General features: G+C 34.4%; 1 protein-coding gene and 1 long non-coding RNA gene across 7 annotated transcripts in view; one reads left to right on the forward strand and one right to left on the reverse strand.

The window, feature by feature from the left end:
• Window positions 1-22,939, forward strand: part of CDIN1 (CDAN1 interacting nuclease 1) — a 265,077-nt gene that overhangs the window by 127,836 nt on the left and 114,302 nt on the right. For all 3 annotated transcript variants that reach the window (XM_074287063.1, XM_074287062.1, XM_074287064.1), the window contains 3 exons: window positions 8,122-8,201; window positions 8,692-8,741; window positions 14,120-14,187. In XM_074287063.1, coding sequence (XP_074143164.1) covers window positions 8,122-8,201; window positions 8,692-8,741; window positions 14,120-14,187 — 198 coding nt within the window. The remainder of the gene's footprint in view (window positions 1-8,121; window positions 8,202-8,691; window positions 8,742-14,119; window positions 14,188-22,939) is intronic.
• The window catches only part of LOC141554776 (uncharacterized), a 58,981-nt gene that overhangs the window by 7,355 nt on the left and 28,687 nt on the right, over window positions 1-22,939 (reverse strand). For 2 of the 4 annotated variants that reach the window (XR_012485944.1, XR_012485945.1), the window contains 2 exons: window positions 4,844-5,073; window positions 198-292 (listed from right to left, as the gene is read on the reverse strand). This is a non-coding gene — a long non-coding RNA (uncharacterized LOC141554776). The remainder of the gene's footprint in view (window positions 1-197; window positions 293-4,843; window positions 5,074-22,939) is intronic. The other 2 variants (XR_012485947.1, XR_012485946.1) reach the window with 2 other exon arrangements.

Below are 22,939 nucleotides of genomic sequence, written 5' to 3' on the forward strand. Positions count from 1 at the left end.
CCTCTCCCTCCCTGTAGACAGCAAATAATCCTATATAGGCTAAACATGTGCAGTTTTTCCAAACATATTTCCAAGATTTTTGCTGCTCATTTATCATGCTGCTCAAGAAAAATCAGAACAAAAAGAAAAAACCAAAAAAAAAAAAATGAGAAAGTAAAAAAGATGCAAGCAAGCAACAACAAAAAAGGTGAACATACTATGTTGTGGTCCACACTCAGTCCCCATGGTCCTCTCTCTGGATGTAGATGGCTCTCTCCATCACAAGTCTATTGGAATTGACCTGGATCCTCACCTTATTGTTGAAAAGAGCCAAGAGCATCACATAATTTTGTTGTTAATGTGTATAGTGTTCTCTACTCACTTCACAGCATCAGTTCACATAAGTCTCTCTAGGTCTTTCTGAAATCAATCTGCTGATTGTTCCTTATAAAACAATAATATTCCATTACATCCATATACCATGATTTATTCAACCATTCCTCAATTGATGGGCAGTCTATTGTGGCATATTTTAAGCTATATAACTCAGTGCTAAGATACATAAATGGCAGCTCCATTATGGCTTGGATTACTTGGATACTTTAAATGACCTGTAATCTCATCAACGTAGGTACTTCCTTCACTGGTTCAAATGATACCTTATCATCCTACTTGGCCAGAAATCCTGAACCAAAGGGAATATTACTGTTGGTCAGTTACTTCGTTGTGTCTGACTCCTCATGAATCTGTATGGGGTTTTCTTGGCAAACATACAGGGATAGTTTGCCATTTCCTTCTTCAGTGAATTAAGGCAAACAAACATTAAGTGATTTGCCCAGAGTCATACAACTAGTGAATGTTGGAGACTATATTTGAACTCAGTTGACTCATATCATACGACCCAGTGACCTTTCCACTGAGCCATCTAACTAACTCAAGGAGAATCTTTTTATTGCCCAAAATGTTGGGAGCATTCCTCTAGATCAGATGTACTTAAATTGTGTGCATGTGTCATGAATCTCTTTGATATTCTGGTGAAATCTATGGACTCTTCAGAAGGATGTTTTTAATTAATAGGAAAGAAGAAAGCAAGCATTTATTAAATGGATCTTTAGTGCCAGGTATTGTGCTAAACCCAAAAGTTATAAATACAAGCAAAAAGAGGAACTTAGGAACAGAATTGGGAAAGAAATATATAAAATAAAATAGAAAGGAATACGAAGGAAACCAACTATATTGAAACATAATTATAATTTTTTTTTTAAGTTTTCAAAGCTCCTGTTGTAGCTCTTTTAATCAGTGTCACTGTAAATGGCATATACTGGCTTTCCATCAGTTAGTTCATGCTTTTGCTACACAACCAGCGTTTCTTCACTTTTTAGAGTATTTCCTGCACAGTTCCCTCTATTGTGATATATTAGAGTCAATGCATATACACTGCATGTTTTTCCATTGTCTTTTGGATGACCCTCAATTTGAATTCTTCAGAGATTATGATATTCTGTAATTCAGATATTGTCACCAATCAGCAATAGCAGCATGCTAAGCATTTATAGAATACTTTAAAGTTTGCAAAGCCCTTTGAAATTTTTAGTTCAAAAGATGTGCCACTGTTTCAAAGAGATGCTTGAGATCATTAAAAACATTATATAACTTCCTTTCTTAAAGGCATTCTAGTCCATTATCTTATGCCCAGTTCTGGGCCTAGCTCATTATGTATTTAAATTAATTGTCCAAGATACATGTAATGATTATTACCATCAAACATTTGTTACATGTTTTTTGGGCAGCTATGTAGTGCAGTGAATAGAACTCTGCGCCTACAGTCATAAAGATTCATCTTAATGAGTTCAAATCCAGCCTCAGACTGTTACTACCTTTGTGACCAGGACAAGTCACTTAACCTGATTTGTCTCAGTTTCCTCATCTGGAGAATGAATGAACTGGAGAAGGAAATGGCAAACCATTCTTTCATCTTTGCCAAGAAAATTCCAATGGGATAACAGAGAGTTGTTCATAAGTGAAACAACTGAACAAAAAAGATGAACTCTTGTCTAATTTTTTCCAGAACTTTTTGAAACATTATACAAAGGACCAAGAATTCTTTAATTAGTGTCATATTCAGCCCTTTAGTAAAATCATTTTAGGAAATATGTGAAGTATTGGTTAGGAAAGAGAGATTCTTCAGATAGATAGAACAATGAAAAGACCATTGTGTTAGTCTGAAGGTGATTAAAGGGCATCTAGACTGTGCAGCTGGGCTTGGAATCAAAAATGCTCATCTTCAGGAATACTAATCTGACTTTAGGCACTTAATAGCTGTGTGACCCTAGTCAAGTCACTTAATCCTGTTTGCTTTAGTTTCCTCTTCTGAATTAAAAAAAAAAAAAGAAGAAGAAGAAGAAGAAAGAAGAAGAAGAAGGAGGAGGAGGAGGAGGAGGAGGAGGAGGAGGAGGAGGAGGAGGAGGAGGAGGAGGAGGAGGAGGAGGAGGAGGAGGAGGAGGAGGAGGAGGAGGAGGAGGAGGAGGAGGAGGAGGAGGAGGAGGAGGAGGAGGAGGAGGAGGAGGAGGAGGAGGAGGAGGAGGAGGAGGAGGAGGAGGAGGAGGAGGAGGAGGAGGAGGAGGAGGAGGAGGAGGAGGAGGAGGAGGAGGAGGAGGAGGAGGAGGAGGAGGAGGAGGAGGAGGAGGAGGAGGAGGAGGAGGAGGAGGAGGAGGAGGAGGAGGAGGAGGAGGAGGAGGAGGAGGAGGAGGAGGAGGAGGAGGAGGAGGAGGAGGAGGAGGAGGAGGAGGAGGAGGAGGAGGAGGAGGAGGAGGAGGAGGAGGAGGAGGAGGAGGAGGAGGAGGAGGAGGAGGAGGAGGAGGAGGAGGAGGAGGAGGAGGAGGAGGAGGAGGAGGAGGAGGAGGAGGAGGAGGAGGAGGAGGAGGAGGAGGAGGAGGAGGAGGAGGAGGAGGAGGAGGAGGAGGAGGAGGAGGAGGAAATAGCAGATCACTCAAGCATCTTTGCCAAGAAACCACAAAAGAGGTTACAGAGAATTGGACATGACTGAAAAATCAACTTAACAACAACACAAACAAGTTTCTTATTCATATGGATTTTTTTTACTGAATATACTCCATGGTGATAAAATACCTTAGTGATTTCATATTTCCTTGTTTTATACTTTTCTTGCTTATATTTGGAGAGTCACACAATAAAGTCATCTCTTTTATATCTTTCAAAGATTCTTCAATGATTCTAATACATTCAAGGGAGACAACTTACTAAAAAAGATATTTTTAGATAAAATTTTGCTCCACCAAGTTAAGTACTTTTTATTGTCAGCAATAAGTACAATTAATACTTATATTCTCTATCTCTCAAGCAATTGTGTGATTAGGAAGATATTGTCTTTTGTAAGATATTATTTGCAGAAGTCTTCCTTTCTCTTCTAATCCTTTTGTCAAGGTTTTTTTGTGATGTATGTATTGATTATCTAATACAAATCTTGTAGAAATAGGAACATATTCTCTTGGTCCATGACATTTTTGGTGATTATATTTGAATTTTTTCCTAAACTTTTACAGTAACTCCATTTTTAATTTGGTCACAATTCTGCCTTCTGCAGCTTGGGTCTCTTTTGTATAAATTTAGTTTAAATGAAGCTAACATAAAAGAAAAAAAGAAAAACATGAGCTAATGTTTTTCCTTTTTCTTTAATGTTAGCTTCATTTTTTCAGGCAGTACTTTGGAGATTAATTTTAGAGTACTTATACTAGCTCTACTTAGTTTGTGGAAGGAGTGAAACCAAGGTGGTGGAGTAAAACGAGGAAGTTGCTTGAGCTCTCCCAATTTCCCTCAAAAACAACATGAAATCAAGCCTCTGATCGGAATCTAGAATAACAGAACTTATAAAGAGATGGAATGAAACAATTTTTAGGCTCAAAATAGGCTGGAAGAACTTCAGAAAAGGTCAGTCTCATTAGAATTAAAAGGGTTTTCAGCCCAGCTCAGATGATATCTGGGAAAACCACTGGGAGGATCTTAATAGCAGTTGATCAGCAACTGAGACTCTTGGTCCTGGCTTAGTAGAACAATAATAGAGCAAATCAGTGGGGCAGCTTCTGGTCCCAGTGTAGAAGGCAAATTGCCAGCCTGAGAAATGAAGCAACCACAGGCAGGAATAGATTAAGTTATATTCAGCAATGTGAGCAAGTTACCAAACACAAGTGTCCCTATGCTCAAAGGCAAAGTTCGAAGCTGCAAAAGAAGCATGGGACAGGACCCTTTATGCCGCAGGAGCAAATCTTGTAATTTAAAAAAAATCACAAAAGAGAACAATAAACAAAAAAAAAAAATAAGAAAGAGAAAGAAAGGGAGGGAAGGAGGGAGCAAAAGAGAAAGGAAGGGAGGAAGGAAGGAAGAAGGAAAAAGGGAGGGAGGGGAGAAGAGAGTGAGGAAAGGTAGATAGGAAAGAAGGAAGGGAAAGAAGGAAGAAGGAGGAAAAGGAGAGAGGGAGAGAAGAGGAAGGGAGGGAGATAGGAAGAAAATGAGGAATAAATAAAATATAATCTTGGACATAAAAAACTACTATGGTGACAGGGAAGACCAGGCTCAAGTTTAAAAAGCCTTCTTGGAAGATCTCATAAATAATTTTAAAAGTCAAATAAGGAGGGTAGAAGAAAAATTGAGTAGAAATGGGAAGTATGCAATAGAGAGCCAACAGCTTGGAAAAAAGGAAGGACAAAAATTAAGAGAAAACAATTACTTAACAAATACAGTGACCAAATGCAAAAAAAAAAAAAAACAAAACAAAAAAAAAACACTGAAGAAATCAGTTCCTTAAAAAAATACATTGGAGTAGTTTGTTATAAAAATCTTTACAAACCTTTTCTTTTTCTTTTTTCATCTTAAAATGTCCTTAAGATATCTTTTGTATGTTTGAGTGTCTTACCAAGATTTTTGTAAATTAATTCCCTCCATTACTTTTTTTTTTCTTTTTATGAGGTGAAACTTCTGATACTCTTCTATCTTTATAGTAATTTATGCAATGTTGTGATCCACATTCAGTCTCCATACTCCTCTCCTTGGTTGTAGATGGCTCTCTCCATCACAAGTCTGTTGGAAAAGAGGCAAGTCCATCGGAGTTGATTGTTACAGTTTTGTTGCTATGTACAATGTTCTCTTGGTTGTACTCATTTCACTTAGCATCAGATGAAATCATTTTTTACAGAATAATTGTTAATAAATGTATTAAATTTCTATAATATTAATAGTAAGATCAATAAGAGAAAGGAGACAGGGAAAGGAAAAACCAATATTTGTATAGTGCTTTAAGGTTTGCAGAGTGCTTATCTTATTTAATCTGTTTTAAAATCTTGTGAGGTAAACTGTTATTAAGTAATAAGAATAGAAGAATCTAATTAATCTTCCCTTCTTTTCAGTTGTCTTCTATTTAGCTCCAAACCCTGACTACTTTGGGGAGGAGGGAGGAAGAGGGAAGGGGAGAGGGAGCAGAAGAGATGTTGTATACTAAAGTAACACCCCTCCCCCCAACTGAGATATTGCAGTAATATTTAAAAGAAGATAAAGCTTTGGATAGTACCTAAATATTTAAATTATTGCCACTTCTTTTCTTTCCCTAAGACCTTATTTTGTATTTAAGACATTCTAGGGTCATGGAGCTGTTTAAGCTGCTAATTATATATATGAAATTATTTAATCAGTATTCCCAAATATTAGTTGGCTATCCAGGGGGTGCAAAGGAGCTGGGTTGAACTTTTCAGTATCCGTATTCATTCTTGGGAAATTGGCAAATAAATCAGGATTTGTTTTATTATTTTTTTTAATTTTCTAGATTTAAGAAAATGTTAGAAGAAACATTAATAATATAGAAACTTAAAAGTGTATCCTGCATATTTATCCCACTGGAGAACTGTTTATCAGCATACCTTTCGCTAATCCTCATCTAGGACCATTTCTAATAAGACCCCATAGTGTTATAAAAGAAAGAGTATCACTTTCTGAATCGGTAGTCTTAATCATAGTATAATGTCTAGTGAGTTCATAGTGCTTTGAAATCTCACATTTTTAAGGTTGGGAGTGAGCTTTTCCCACAGCCTGGTCATGTCCATTAATAATATTCAGAATCATAGAATCATAGACTTGGAAGGGACTTTGGAAAGTCATCTAAACAAATCCATTCCCAATAAGCATTTATGTTCCGTCACTGTGCTAAGAGGGGTAAATAAATGGCGTGACACAGTGATTAGAGAACTGTGTTTGGTATTAGGAAGATCTGATTTTAAATTTGGCCCAGACACTTCCTAGTTGTTTGACCTGGGCAAAAAAGTTACTTAACCCTGTCTTCCTCAGTTTCCTCATCTGTAAAAGGAGATGAAGAACGAAATGGCAAAGAAAACCCAAAATAAGGTTTTAAAGAAATAGATTGGACATTATCTTAGAAGTTATGACCAGCTAGGAAGTTGGGGAGAAGCAGGAAAGGCCTCCTGGAGGAAATGATATTTGTTCTGTGTTTTAAAGGAATTCAAGTAATTTAATAGTCTATGATGAAAGAGTGAATGCATTCTAAGGACGGGGAACAGTCAGCACATAAGCAGGGTATGGATGCAGTATATAAGGATGGCAAATGGGCAATTTATCTAGACTATAGAAAAAGATTTCTCTCTAAGAACTGAGGTTTCTTTGGAAGACTTCCAATAAGAAAGAATTCCCTATTTGAAATAGCCCATCCCTCTTAGAGATAGCACTAATCTCTAGGAACTTTTTCCTCATACCAAGTCTAAATTTGACCTTTTTGCAATTTATACAAATTTCAGAAAGAGAAAATGAGGAAAAAAGTGGTCACATAATTCATAGATTTTAGAGCTTAAATTCACAATCAGATCTCCTCTTACCAAGCCCAGTGCCCTTTTCACTTTACTATAATGCCTCTTAAAAGGATTTTCTCTAGCAATAGTAGATGATTTTGTATTTCAGAGTTTGCTGTCCAAAGTTAAAAAATATTCCTGAAATGATGCACGTAAATTTTTGTTTTAGAATTGTAATTTGATCAACCAAGTGCTGTGGATTTAGCTTGTTTATTGGGTTTGTAACCCCAAATTGATTTTCAACAAAGTCTCTTATTGAATGCTATCCCTCAATCTTGATTTAGGACTAGTTGTTTCTTTCTAACCTGGGTAAAGTTACTATTTCTATAGAATCATTGTCAGTACGGACTGTAACAATTCCCAAAAACATCCTCTAAGCACAGAGCTTTACTTGGTCAGCTATAGATATTGCAATACTTCAGGCTCATTTGCAAATATGTTGAGATCTCTTCATTAATCTTTGGCACTTGAAGGAATAGTTTTGAGAGTTTTTTGGGTTTGGGGGGTTTTTGTTTTGTTTTTGTTTTTGTTTTTAAGTTCTGTTATCATTCAGTCTCTTTTTCTCATACTTTTCCCACCTGTGAAATGATTATCAGCGGGAGTTTGTTTTAAGAAGTTTCAATGAAAAGAAAAATAGGAGACATTAATAAAATGTTTTACACTTGAGTTTCACAGTAATTCTCTGAGATTGACACTATTATTATATACCCACTTTATAAATGAACAAATCAAGCTCCAGAGCAGTGAAGTGACATGTCCAGAAGGATAGAGCATTAGAGTATTTGAGGTAGGAACTAAACCCAAGTCTTCTTTTCTCCAAATCCTACACCCTATCTGGTATACTATGCTATAAGGGTGCTTTTTGTTGACAAAAATATTCTTTAAATCTAACCTATCTTTAAAAATTGCCCACATCCATATGCTTCACATATTGTCCACCTGTAATAAAAAGTTAAATATTTTCTTTTAAGTGGAGGTTTTTAGATTTTAATTTGTCTGGAAGGAGGCATGTGCATATGCATAGGATCTGTAATTTACCTTTGTTATGCAGGCAATCAGAAGAAGTGGGTCATCATCAAAATCTGGCAATGTGGCTTGTAAACTTGGCAAAATAATCTCATTATGGGCTTTCCTAGCCAAAAATAATATTTTTCCCCCCAAAAGGATCCATGATTAGTATTGGTAGTGTTTTCCTTTTCCACATATGCATCATATCTTGCACTGCATTTAGAATTATGTTGACTGTCTGCTAACCATTCTTCCTTTGCTTCTACAGCCTCCAAGTCCATTATAAATAGTATGCTGCGGGACCCTTCTCAGATTCCAGATGGAGTTCTAGCAAATCAGGTCTATCAGGTATTAATCACAGCTGTCTATTCTCAGTGGCGATGCTGTTATCTGCCTAGCAGAGTAAAGGATTTTAAACCTCATTTAATTACTGTCATCATAAACTATCACTGAGGTCAGGGTGCACCATAAATGGCAAGGCAATATTTGCGAGAAGAGCATTTCAGTTTTTAATAGCTTTGCTTTTATAGTGAATAAAAAGCATGCAATTTTTGTTTTCTGTGATTAAATCAAGGAAAAAAAAACAGTTCCTTGATAGCATTACTTCTTTTTTCTTCCTTTTCTTCTTTCTTTTCCTCTCTCTCTCTCTCTCTCTCTCTCTCTCTCTCTCTCTCTCTCTCTCTCTCTCTCTCTCCTTTCTTTCCTCTCTCTTTCTCTCTCTCCTTTCTTTCCTCTCTCTCTCTCTAAAGAAAACTAATTACTGTTTTTGAGCCACTGTTTGCCTGTAATAGTATGTACTATTGTTCAACACCACTCATCTTCTCTTATTTATTGACAGTGTATCGTGAATGACTGCTGTTATGGACCACTGGTGGGCTGCATCAAACAGTATCCTTTCCCATAAACTGTTAGGTGCACAATCGGCAAGCTCAGGCTCCGCAGAGGAGATGTCTCGCTTTAACCTGACATAAAGTTCTGCTTCACAAAACACATTTCCTACTCTTCTGTTGTACATTCAATCAAGGGGAGGGTCACAGAGGACCTCTTGCTCTCTCTCCTTCTGCTTAAGAAAAACCCAAGAGGCCAGTGGGAGGTGTCAGTCCAGCAGTTGGACATTCACACAAAAATTTATTTGAAACTGTTTGGTTTCTGATGAGATAAAAGGTACAGAACCATTAGGTAGGTAACCTACTGTCCTGAATTGTATTTGACTGTTTCCAAGGAATTTTTTTTTAATGTAATAACGTTCCATTTAAAATGGTTGAAATAGGATCAGATTCATTGAAATAACTTTCTAGCCTGAGGTTAAAGGTGGTGGATTCAATTAAGATATCAGGGACTACCACCTTTTAAAGCAAAAAGAGTCTTATTGCTTAAATGGCTGATTAAAATCTAGAAATAACATTTAGAGTTCTTCAAATTTTCATTTTCCTCCCCCTTTTCCACCCTGAAAAGAATTTTAATCTATAAGATAATTCCTGCATACTGTTATAGAAAAGAATCACTAATTATGAGTCAAAAATAATAAAATGATTTAAAAAGTTAATTTTATTGAATAAAAATGCATTTTAAACTGTATTAACTATTATTATGACAGATGATGAACTCCAGTAATTATTTTGAAAACATTTTCATTTTCAGGCTTCTTTATAGGAATAAAATAGGGGAATATGTTAGAATTAGGATGACCTAGAACTCATTGTTGTAGATACAACATAGTCTTAGAATTGCCTGATTACTAAAGTAGTTGGAGTGACTTGCCCATCATTACACAGCTAATATGTGTCAGAAAGAGAACTTGAGTTCAGGTTTTTCTGATTCCATGGTACATGAGGTAATAATGCCTTTTTTTATATTAAAGCCTAATAGATGATAATGAAGTCATTAGCCTAAACTTTTGTGTTCACTTTAATTTCCAGATGCTTATATTTCCTCTCTACATGTTTTTGATCATTATAGATGAGAGCAAATAAAAATAAGTCACATGACCAAAAACCAATGTGTCATTGATAACTTGTTAGGAGACATTCCCCTAAAAGCCTTTCATCAATCTCATTAACACAAACCAGCCCCTTCCTTCTCCCCACCCTGGACCCTTAGAAAACTATAACAGTGTATAGATGTGTAATTTCATAACAGATATTTATTATTCTGTAGATACTTCTGCTTGAAAGAATTCATTCATTTTTCTCTATCAAATATAAACTCAGTTTTGATTTTTTTTTTCTTTAATGGAAGGCTCTAAGATATTCAATGCTTGTTATGTTGAGTTGTGTAATTACATGTAACTAAAGTCTGTTCTTCCAAATCTTTTGAGAATTAATAAAAACACAGAACTAGCCTCAACACATCTTTCCATTAAACCAAAGAGAGATGACATCTCTATCCCTATCATCAAATTAATGAGAGTGCTGGAAATCTTAAAAGTTTGCCAACCTCATGTTCAGCACATTTGTATTACAACTAATGTTGTCTCAGAGTATCTGGTGCTGAATTAGATGTTAATTTTAAAGCACATAAAATAGTTAAAAATCAATTTAAAGTTAAGGTTTTAAAAGCATAATGTCTTCTGAAGGATTGCATATTGATTTTAAATATAACTCTCTAATTATAAATGCATGGACTAAAGTATGAAGTCAACCTCTTTGTAAATGCCAGGAGGCTATTTTTCAGTAATAGTTCAGATGCTTACGGGAAACTAGATTGCTGTACTGCTGGAGTAGAAAATGGCCTGTGAGGTTATTTACAAGTTTTGCCCCATGGTCACTGCCATACATCAATAATAGGTATTATTATAGACTAAGTCTAAGTGTTTCTGCTTATGGTGCATTATAAATTCTGTTTGCAGTATTTTCCTTACATTTTTGCTATCATTCAATTTCCCTTTTTGGCTCTGTTATTGCCGTCAGAGTTTAATGTAGGACATGATTTCAATTGATAAAGACAATGATAGATCTATGTAAATGGATTTCACTAGATTATGTTTTTTGTAGTTCTATGATGACTGTTGCTAGTAAAATTACTGGTTTTTATAAGCTTTATTTTCCAGTTCTTGCACTTTATGTAAATTTATTGTGAGTAAAACATCATAAAAGAATAGACTTTTCTCCAAAGTTAAAATTAGACATTATTTTTTAGCATTCTAAATATGATAGAATGGATGTTACATTCTAGAATTTTCTTTTTGCATGGAGATATTGTAGATTGGGGGGGGGAATAGTTTTCTATTCTTTGAGACTGCAAAGAGTAATGCATAGAGGACTGACCTCCATACACTCAAGAATTAAGAAGATTGGGATTCAAGTTTAGACTCTGAATTATCCTTGCTATGTGACCATAGGCAAATCACTAAACAGTATATTTGATGTCCTAAGCAATACTTAAATGGTATAAATTAGAGATGGCTTGACAATCTTATAGATAGAAGGAGTTTCCATGCCAGAACATTCTATACAGATATAATTGCACACCTTCTCCCCTAAAACAAATACAACTTTCACTTCTGATATGGGTTAGTCACTTGGTCTTACTAGGCCTCAGTTTTCTTATCTATAAAATGGAAACTGGAGAGGGAAGGAAGGAAAACAAGTAAGTAGACTAGGTGGCATCTAAGATCTCTTCCAGCTATATTATTCAATAATCTTGCATCAGTGACCCTGACTGATCAACAGGAAACACAGGATATGAGATTTTTCATAAAATAGTTTATTTTACTCTGACTAGAATAACTATTTTCTCATGACAGTAAACATGTAATTCATATGCCATTCTCTTAGTTCTGTGATATTTACATCGCTCATGTTCAGCAAACTACAACAGTTCACAAGATGGAAAAGCACACATTTATTCAACATGAAAAGTATAAAGCCTTTTTATTCCATTACAAAAATGTTACAGCCACATTTTTCTATATATAATAAAAGGATAAATTGATTATTTGCTAGGAGGAAAATGAGAACAAAAAAGAAGTATCAATTGTTATTACACTTTCTTCTATTTCTCCCTCTTCCCACCCTATATCTTGTGCTCTTTTCATTCCACTTTCTATAGTTGTAGAGTGAGAAGGAGACTCAGTACTTCAGCTTTCCAAAGTAACTTCTAGATGAAGTATGAGGGGAAATATAATAATGCCGGAAGCTTAAAATGCTGTGGGTTTCATTTCTGTACCATCAGTAACCTCAGTTTCATGATACAACATTTTGGATGTAAATAATTTACAGCCATAAAAGTGAGAGCATATTTTATATGGGATAGAAGTAAATAATTTAGGTCTCAAATGTGGGATGCCCCTAGTAATCAGATATTCTTGAGTGGTATTAATCAAATTACTTCTATGAATTCTACAAAAACATGACAATTTTATAATTTTCTTTTTTTTAAAGAAAGTGTTAGGGAAGATATATCTAGGAGAAATTAAGGTAAAAGACTAAACATGTCAGGGAATTCAAAGAAAGAAACGAAAACATCAAAGGAGGTAATAGTCACTATAATATTTTACAACTTTTTCTGAGAAGTAGCATAAGTGTCAATGTCCTATAAATATATATATTTTTTAAATGATAAAAATTTAATGTTTTGCACTTTACAAAGGCTTTTCCTCAGTGTAATCCTCTGAGGTTATTGTGTACCCTAACTCTCCCCCCCCAAAAAAATTTTGTAAATCTTAAGATCAGAGAAGTTATATGACTTGCCTATTGTGTGAAGTTTAAAGAGGGGACCAATGGAGATTCTAACCTGTCCAGACCTTTGGACTCCAAGTTCAGTGCTCTCACTCTAACTTGTTAATGAAGTACAAAGAATTCTGTATTCTCTATTCACGAATTACCTCGATGTTTTTGTTGTTGTTGTTGTCTTTAGAGGTATATAATTGGGCTCAAAGAATCACAGTAAACCATAGAGTAAATTATGATATAGGCAGTCCAATACTATCAAGGTGAAGTGAGGAATTTAAGTAATTATCTGGAAAATTGATAATACTATGATTGACTGAACTTGTTAAGAAATTAGGGAAGAGGCAGTGTTATACAACTTAGCTGAAAGAGTCCCTCAACTAGTAACATGGAACTTGGATTTAATTTCCAGCTCTGAAAATTTCTAGTTTCCTGGCACTGAGAAAGTGACCTTATTCTCTTTAAACCTAAATCTTCTCCTGTGGAATGAGAATATTAATGCTCCCCTTACCTACTTACCTATCTCATAGGGTTGTTGAGAGTGAAATCTTGTCTAAATCTTAAAGTTCTATATAAATGTAAGCTCTTTTGTTTTTCTCTCATATGTCTGAATTTATATAATAATAGCCCATTTATACAGAGGTTGAGTTTCTAAGGCAACGTCAGCCAAGACAACTAAAATTTTGGAAGCAGAAAAGATCACAGAGAACCTGAAATAGCTCTTCTAGAATTGCTGTGATGAATCTAGCCCATTAGCTGCTCACTCAAATCTTTATTGACTATTGTTTATTATTTATATTATTACTTAAATGTAATTTTTAAATAATCTTAGTCATTTTACTTCTTAAAAGTTGACTAAAAATGGTACTCCACTAGAGTGGAAGATGATTTCAGGCAACAGGTGCTATAATTGTTGCTTTTACTATGTCTGTGCCTGACAGCAAGGGAGAAGACAGACAAACTCAAAAAGAGATAAAGTACTGCTCTGAATTTCAATATAGTGCAAAGGTGGATGTTTATAGTGATGACCCTGAATCGTTAAGAAAAAGGTTATCTTTATATCATTTTAAATTATATGTAATATGTGTACATATGGTTTTAAAGTTATTTATTCCTAAAGAAAGGCAGCATAACATTGTGAATGGAAAAAGTGGGCTCAGAGCCAGGAAGACCTACCCTAAGTGCCACCTTTGACATTTATAGGCTATGAGAATCTAGAAATCGCTTCCTTATCATCTCAGTGCCTTGGATAATTCTGTAATACTATGTAAATTGCAGATAGGGTGTCAATCTGCATGGAGAGAAGTAGTTTTCTTATTAGAATGCACTGTCTTTGGGGACTAGAGATTGTTTTTTGGATAATAAATGCTTTCTATGAATTCTCCATATCAATGAAATCACAGTTCTAGTCTCTACCCCTATCTATAATGATCACAACAGATTTTTGACATTTGAATTGTGAACTTCAGTTTCTTGGACAATCTCATTCCTCAATAAGGTGAATGAATAGGGGAAAACTCTGTTGGATGGTCCTGATATTTGTGTTGGTACCATTTTATTTTAACCTTGTTACCCACTTTAACTAAAACTATCTAGTGCCATTGGGCACGAGCATGAAGTCCTGCTGAGAGATTTGCTTCTAGAGAGAAACTTGTCCTTCCTAGGTAAGTACTAATAATAACCAAACATATCTTCTTTAGCTTCACATATCTTAGTGAATCTTTAAAAAAAAATACACACACATACACACACATCTCAAATTGCATTATATTATGTACTAAAGGAAGAGTAAAGGATGATTGATGGTGTGCATGTTATCTTTTATTGATTTAGAACTGAGCAGGAACTCAGTTACCTAATCCTCTCTCTATATATACAGCACATGCAGAGGGTTGCAATTAATATTTTATAGAATAAGTATCTGAAAAAATGCTTTAATATCTGTTGCAGTATTACTTTTGGTGTCATGAGATATAACTATAATCTAGGTCTTATAAGAGTTAGAAGGGAATTGAAGAAATAGTATCCATAAAATGTTTTATGTATTAAAAATAATTGACTAGAAAAATTCACATTAAGATATACTTTTTCAGATTTTTAATTATTATCTAGAATATTTTAGGATTTTTTTGTTTGAAAGTAAAAGAAGCATTAAACTGTTTCGTATTGATTTTTTTAAAAATATTATTCATTTTCAGATTCAAATGGAATAAGATAATTGATGGGTGTTTTGTGTGTTTATAAATATTTGCCAAATATTTTCCTTTGGATATTTGTACAATATCAGAAGCTAACTCCCATTTAAATAAAAGTTATGTGATAGCTTTCATATAGAGAACTGGAAAAAGTATCAACTAATTAAGAACAATTTGAATTTCTTAAAGGAAAATGGTAAATGACCACTCTTGATATCAGGTGGCAAAAGAAAGAGAGACTCTCTGTTTAAATCCTAAACACAATATTACATAATTATTTCTATCTATTGCATTTAGATGTTAGATATTATAGCCTTAAGAGGAAATCAAAGTACTTTGGATTATATTGGCTTTGTATCAAGTGGACAAAGAATTGGTGAAGAAAAATCAAATATAGAACAATTATTAATGGTCCAATGCCAAGTTGAGGAAAGGTCCTGCAGGGGGCCTTTTTGGATTCAATTCTCAATATTTTTATTAATGAGTTGAATGAAGGAGTTAAGAATGTTATCAGATTACAGATGATTTGAAGCTGGAAGGCATTTTAGACATAATAGTTTGACTGGGATTAAAACATACTGTGATGTTGATAAATTAGAGAAATAGTCTCAAGTCATTGCAATAAATTTCAATACATAAAAGCAATTTATAGCCTGGCAGAGACTATGGATCTGAAGCATTAAACCAAACTCATTTCTCCAGGGCAACTAAGTGACATAATGGATAGAATGCTGGATTTGAAGTCAAAAAGATTAGAATTCAAATTCTGCCCTACTCACTTTAGCTGCTCTCATCACTTATTACATGATCCCTTAGGTTAGTCATTTAATATCTCTCGGTTTACTTCTCCATTAATAAAAGGGAGATAGTAATAGCATCTACTACTTGGGAATTGTATTTTGGGTTATGTTCATCAGAATAAGTCAGTACAGATTCAGAGCTCTTGCATTCCTGCAGTTTCAGGAATTGTCTCAGAAAGTATCCCAAGTTAAAGAATACTTAGGGAGCCATAAATAAAATGAGATGTTGCTAAAAGTTCCTGTCCTGTGGCTTTTTCAGATGAGGTCAGATAGGAAATGGAAAATTGAAATTATGGATTGAATTACAGTTAGAAAGCAAGTGATAATCCTGGAGATTTAAAATCAGCTTTGAGAACAGTCAAAGTATCTGATAGTGACTATATCAGCCAGTCATTAATAATTAATGATAGACTTGGAATCAGGAAGACCTGAGTTCTAATTTTGCTTCAAACCCTTAAGAAGCTGCAGGACACTGGACCAAAAGTCAATTAACCTCTATTAGCCTTAGTTTGCTCATCTGCAAAATGAATTTTATATTAATACAATCTATCTCACTTGGTTGCTGTGATATTCAAATAACATAACATAGCATTAACAGAGGACTTTGCAAACTTTAAGGCACTCTTATAAATGTTGGGTATTATTATATCAACAGCCAAATACCTACACATCCCTTATTTTTTGGCCTATTTCCCTAGAACTTTTGCTCTAATCATCCTACCACCCTATCATCTCTTATATTAAAAGATAGCACTTTTACATAGAAATTTTTCAAAGGACTCTAAATACATCTTCTCATTTGCCTCTCACAACCCCAAGTAGTAGGTGCTATTACTATCTCCATTTTACAAATGGAGAAGTAGACTAAGAGATATTAAATGACTAATCTAAAGGATTATGTAATAAATGATGAGGGCAGCTAAAGTGACTAGGGCAGGATTTGAATTCTAGTCTTTTTGACTTCAAATCCAGCACTTTATCCATTATGTCACTTAGTTGCTCTAGAGAAATGCATTGGGTCTAATGTCTCAGATCCAGAACATGTCTTCTAGGCTGTGTACTAATTTAGGTTTCCTTCCACAGTCACCAACATAGAACTAGGAGTTCTCATCAGGTAGGTACACAAAGGGAATAGACCATGCTCCAGAGCTCATTTGTATCTCTTAGATACAAAGAGAGTGTTCTATTATGGACTACCAAGTGCTATAAATAAGGTTGTGAAGGAGCCATCCTGGAGATTTAAAAATAGCTTTGAGAATAGTCAAAGCATCTGAAAGAAGATTGCACCTGTAGCTCACTGACATGAATATTTGTAGGGGCCCTGAAAAGATCTCTTTGATCTTTATCATGATAGTGGGCCAGGGATTAAAAAAAACTAGAGAAGGATGATGAGATTTCCAAAGCATAATGATGATCTTTGAGAAACACATACATGTTGGGTCTTTATATTGTTGATGTTCCATCTTGTCTATAAAATGCTTTATTTAGAGGTGAGACTTCATAAATTCTCATGCATGTTTGCTGTGCATTTTTTTAAGTAAGTCATTAAACCATTCCATCAATGTTCCCTCTCTTTTATCCATGTTCTTTGTCCTCTTTTTCTAGCAGAAAGGAAAATGAAAAAAAAAATTGTGATTTCAAATGTTTGGTTAATATAGGTTGTACGTATATCTACTCCAGAGTAGGTATGATGCTTTACAAAACATACCCAATAAAAGATATATGTGGGGATCAAGCTAAAATAGCATGGTAGAAAATAAAAAACCTGAAGTGCTAAAAAGATTTAACAGGATAAAAGGTAAAAGGGTATTGCAGGGAAACGGAATAAGAAGTGGACTTTTGAGAGTCGGTGTTTTATCCCTCCCCATTTGTTCTTCCGGATTCACTTAATGTACTTTTAAATCACTAACTTTTAGCAAAAATAACCCCCAAAAATAAAAACAAAAAAGCCTCCATTCTTTTACCTCTAATGTTATTGTCCAAGACAGAATAAGGTAAATGCCTAGTATTTGAAAATTTTAGCAATAATAATTTGATTGAATTTAAAGGATTTTGTGTTGCTTAAGTACTAGTTTTACCATAGGAGGATCTGGGTTCTTTATCCCTTTGAAACTATGTGACCATAAGTTATATATTATTGTTATTATTACTACTATTAGTTACTATTATTGCAAGTGCTTAATTCAAGTCTATTTTTTATGTGACAGCAATCAGTTATCATTATTATTATTATTATTGTTAGATTTTGTTATTAATGTGGTAGCAATCGCGCTTTCCTAAAAGAGATTATAATACATTTTAGGTGATGGCTAGCGCCTATAATAAGTTTTTAAAATATAAATATATTCATTTTAGAGAGTGAGATGGTAAAGAGACCACAGAGATAGATACATAGATAATAGATAAAGAATATATACAAATAATATGAATATTTCCATGCTTGTAGAGAAAAACAATTTTTGAGTTTTTTTTCTTTTATAAGAATATAATGAAATATTTTCTGAAGTAAATTAACAAAATCTGTTTCTAGCAGGGTATTCAAAGCCAACCCTAGATGTGTATAGAAGTAGGCTGCTCCATGCTTTATGCACACCTTTGGGAATCAACCATAGGACATCTAGTTATTGGGAAGATGGGACAAGGCATAAAACTGGGAGAAGAGGAAATAGAGTGATTCAGGATTAGCTAATTTTAAGTATAATTCTTTTTCATTTTTATTTTTTTAGTACTCATTCAACAATCCGTAATATGGAAACTAGACCTAATTATTTTATTGAATCATGCCTAAAGAAGATAACCTTTACTTAACCTTAAAAATCAATTAACTATAAGAAGTTTGACTGTGCCCTTTTGTTCCTATATTTAGTAATAGTAATGCTAGATACCTCATCAGTATGTAAAGAAGGTGGTTAATTTATTCTATGCATTTTAAATATTTTACTATAGTACTGAATTAACACGTGTTTACTTAAGATTAAAACATGAAAATGCAGTGCCTAGTATGAAATATTGTTATGGTGTAGTCATCCTTTCAGCTTACAAATGCCCCTTCACAATGATTAATTGAGCCTAAAGTACTATGCCAGGCAAATTTAGATAGTACATCATTTAAAATCAAATGGCAAAATACTGATAAATAAGTAGACACTTGAGTCTGATCTTTCTTATTTACACATGTACACTCTGAATCCTATAATAAAGCTGCACCCAAACATGTTTGTTTTCCTTCAGATTCTTTTGTGATCAGACATAAAAAGCCTCACTTGAAGTTTTTAATCCCAAGTGATTTCCAGTGATGAACATCCCATCCATTTACTAGTCATGGTTTATGCACTAGCCTTTCAAATAGTAAGAATCACCATACGTGTTTAGTCCTTTCCTTAACTATCAACACAGTCCATCTTATCACTGACCTTTCCAATGTAATATTCATTTTTTTTCTTTTTGTCATCAAAAATTTTTTTAAAAGTCTGCTTTCTCCCATTTTTAGAACAGTATTTTCTGACCAAATTTTGGCTAAATATCAATAAATAATTATTTTGCCAAGGATTTTTTACCATTGTTCAAGAAAGGACATCACATTTTCTAGGGGGGAAATCATAGTTTAATTGAATGGGCTGATAAATATTGGTAACTTTTCTGCTTGTCTTTCTTAGCAACATAGCTAATTTGAATTTTACCTTTTAAAATGGAATCTGGTATTCTAGCACATTTAAAATCCCATGGGAACTAAAGGACTTTAGCTATTTGTGAAAGTAAATGAGTTTAAAAGAAAAGTTCTTTGAGCTCCTTGGAGGAAAGGAAATCTATAAATTTGTGACAGTTATTATGCGCCTATTTTTAAGCAAACCATTATATCCAAGCAATTAGGTCAAATGTTAACAGTCAACAATTCCCCTTCACACTTGAATTAATATCCGTGAGTCATACAGTATGACTTTTCTAGGAGTGTTGATAGAATTGTGTTAACCCAGTCAGATTTTCTCACCAAGTTCCCCTCCTTTGTGACCAAATGACATGGGTTTTCAAGATGGTCTCATTCTAATTATATTCTAACAATCTGAGCTAACTAGTTACAAACTGACCAGGTATAATGTCAGTAGATGATTAATCTAGATGTGCTTGCCTGCCAGTTATCCAGAGTTCATTTTGCCAGTAATGTGAAGGATCTTGAGTCTAGCATTGAATTTATATAACATCTTTGCTCTGAGGCAAATAAGATTCTTCACATACTTTTCCATTGACCATTAGGTATTGTGGTCCTCCTCATAGGACCCATATGAAATAGTTAAACACAGCAATAATCCATCCCACTTCCAGCCTGTAGATGTGGAAAATATGTTTTGTTCTCCCAATGGAAATTATAATAATTTATATACTAAATGAATAATGAGTCTGTTTCCTGGGCTTTCTTCTCTTTGGTTTGTGGGAGCTTTGGACAAGAAAGCAAAGAGGAAAGGACCTGAGAAATAGGAACAGGACAAGAGTGCATTTATGGCTGGAGAAAATACAAAAAGAAAAAGACATTTCTGCCAAAGACAAAGATAAACCATTGCTCTTCCCATACCTTCCATAAATTGGCAGACTTCCAGGTGGGAAAAGCTTTCATTAGGTAGCACCAAGGCAAGGAGCTGGTATATATTTTTGTTAAGTTTGGCTGCCTTAATAAGGGTGCACTAGAAAAAAAAATTTTTTTTCTTCCCCTTTCCAATGAATGTTGCCCTGTTGGGAGCAGCTGACAATTACTTTGAGTGACACCTTAGAAGCATTTGCTTTATCTTCATCCCCCCCAACCCCCATGTTTGGTCATGCCTTATGTCAAACCAGCATATTTTACACGGGTCCTTTTCCAGCTCTCATGTAAATACTCTCCGGGATTCCAGGAGGGTATAATATATAAAACTGAATAGGCTTAGTGAAGGATGTCCCTTGCTGTAAGAAATTAGGATCTTTGTTTCCTAAGAGTTCATCTGCTCCTGCTGCTTTATTCCCCACCTGAAGCAACAATCCTCTGCTGGGGAAGTGATTATGATGTGACAAACAGAGGATTATGACTTCAGGTGAAGAATAGGCAGCAGGAGCAGATGAGATTTAGAATACAAAGATCCTGTTTACATGCAGATGTTAGCAGTAGAGAACGAGAGACTAGAAATAAAACATATGATTATATAGGCTGAAGTGAATTGAGAAAGATGGTTATTCCATGAGGCATTAGCTGTTATTTAAATTCTACCCTTTCTGAAGGTTAAAAATAAGATGTGATTCTCATCGCAATTATTGTAGTATTCTTTTTAAAAATGGGCCAATTCTCCTCCTTCCCCAGGGAGAAGGAATATCAAGGGATGATGGTAATGATACTTATGTATGCCTTCTTCTTGAAACCCCAAAAAATGTAGGTAATTGATGGCTTGAGCATCCTGACCCAGACTAGGTGCTACAGAGATTTAAAGAGAATACAATATCATCTTCCTAGTCACTCTCTTGATTTGGTCTCTTCCAAGCTGCTGTTGCTCCTGCTTCTACATTCCTCATACAAGGCCAGAATCATCAACAGCCCAGAGCCCTCCATCAGCAGGAGCATATAAACTAGCTATGTGATCCCTATTACTCTGATATTGAGATTGTCAGTTTTTGTGGAAAACAGCTACTTTTTATCTCCAGAGAGTTTTCAAATCAGTGCAGGACTGGGATAGAGTTGGGGGGGGGGGATATCAACTCTGTAAGGGCTAGTCTCTATAGCAAGGTCTTCCTTGTGATCAGTCACTGTGTTGCCCATTTGGAGACTTCCATTCTAACAGAATATTGAACCAATACTGCTGTCACATTGTGGGAAGATAAAAGGGGGGAAATACCTCAGATCCTAGGTCTAAGGCTAAAAGAGATTGTAGAGGTCATTCAATCCAATCACTTTGCTTTACATGTGAAGAAACCGAGGCTCAAAAAAATTAAATTGTCTAAGACCATATATAGTTAGTAAATGTCAGAACTAGAATTTGAACCCAAGTTCTCAAACTCCAAACCAATTGATTTTCCACTGAATAGTCATTATTGACAGATTCCAGACTGTTATCCTTAATTTGTTAGTTCTTAAGTATTATACTACTAAGAAAAGCAGTAATACCAATAAAAAGATTCCTAAGTCAAAGGGTATAGTAAATTTTATTACACTTTTGTTTCTTAATGGATTTCTCTTCAGAAATTACAATGAATTTGCAATGCTATTAACAATACATAGGGGTTTTTTTGGTGTGTGTGTGTGCTGTCATATTTATTTATTCACCGATTAGATAGGGCTGGTAGTACTTCAGAATTATTTTACTTTATAACTTTGTTACTGGGGTGGAATATTTTTTCAAGATTTCATTTTTTTTTAAATTCATGTTTACAATTTTATGAATTGTCCATATGCATCTCCCTTTTCCTAAACTAGAATTCTGTTACGTGGCTTGTTCTATTTGGTTTTATAATATTACTTTTATTTTCCCTTTTTTTTTTTTTCCCAGTCAAGACACATTGATTCCCCTCTCTCCCTTTTTTCTACTGCCTTCCTTATTAGAGGGGAAAAAAAGAGGAGAAACAAAAGCTTTGTAATAAATGCATAGTTTAGTAAAATAACATCTTTCATTGACCATGTCCAAAAATGAATGTCTAATGTTTCTTAATTCCTCTCTATCAGGTCATAGCAGAGTTCATCAACCATCTTTAGGAATTATCATTGGGCATTGCAATGATCATAATTCTTAAGTGTTTCAAATTTCTTTATCTTTACAGTTCTGTTGTCATATAGTATTGTTTCTGCTTACTTCATTATGCATCAGTTCTTACAAGTTTCGGATTTCTCTGAAACCATTTCATTCTTCATAGCACAATAGTATATATATTATATGTATATATATGCTTATATATAATATATACAAATATGCATAATACACACACACACATATATAATATGTATATACTAGTATATATAGTAGTATAATATACTAGAATTTTTTCACCCATTCCCAATTGATAAGTATCCCTGCCTTTGTTTCTAGTTTATTTGTTTGATGTTTTTGGCAACCACAAAAAAAGAGTATGTGTTTCTGTATTTATGTGAATATGTATGCATTTAATCAACATTGATATCAACTTAATAGTGCTGTTGCTTGCTCAAAAATTATGCTCCGCTTAATGATTTTTTGCATATAATTCCAAATTGCTTTCCAGAATGGATATGCTAATTAACTGTTCCACCAACAATGTATTAAGTTGGTTCTTTTCTTTCAGTCCCTCCAACAACTGACATCTTCCAATTTTGTTACATTTTCCAATCTGATATGTATGATGTGAAACCTCAGAGTTGCTTTAATTTTCATTTCTCTCATTATTAGTATTTTTCACATGGTTTTGTATAACTGATTTTTTCTCTTGAAAACTGC

The sequence above is a fragment of the Sminthopsis crassicaudata genome, chromosome 2 (genome assembly GCF_048593235.1).
Source record: "Sminthopsis crassicaudata isolate SCR6 chromosome 2, ASM4859323v1, whole genome shotgun sequence".
In the NCBI taxonomy this organism is placed as follows: Eukaryota; Metazoa; Chordata; class Mammalia; order Dasyuromorphia; family Dasyuridae; genus Sminthopsis; species Sminthopsis crassicaudata.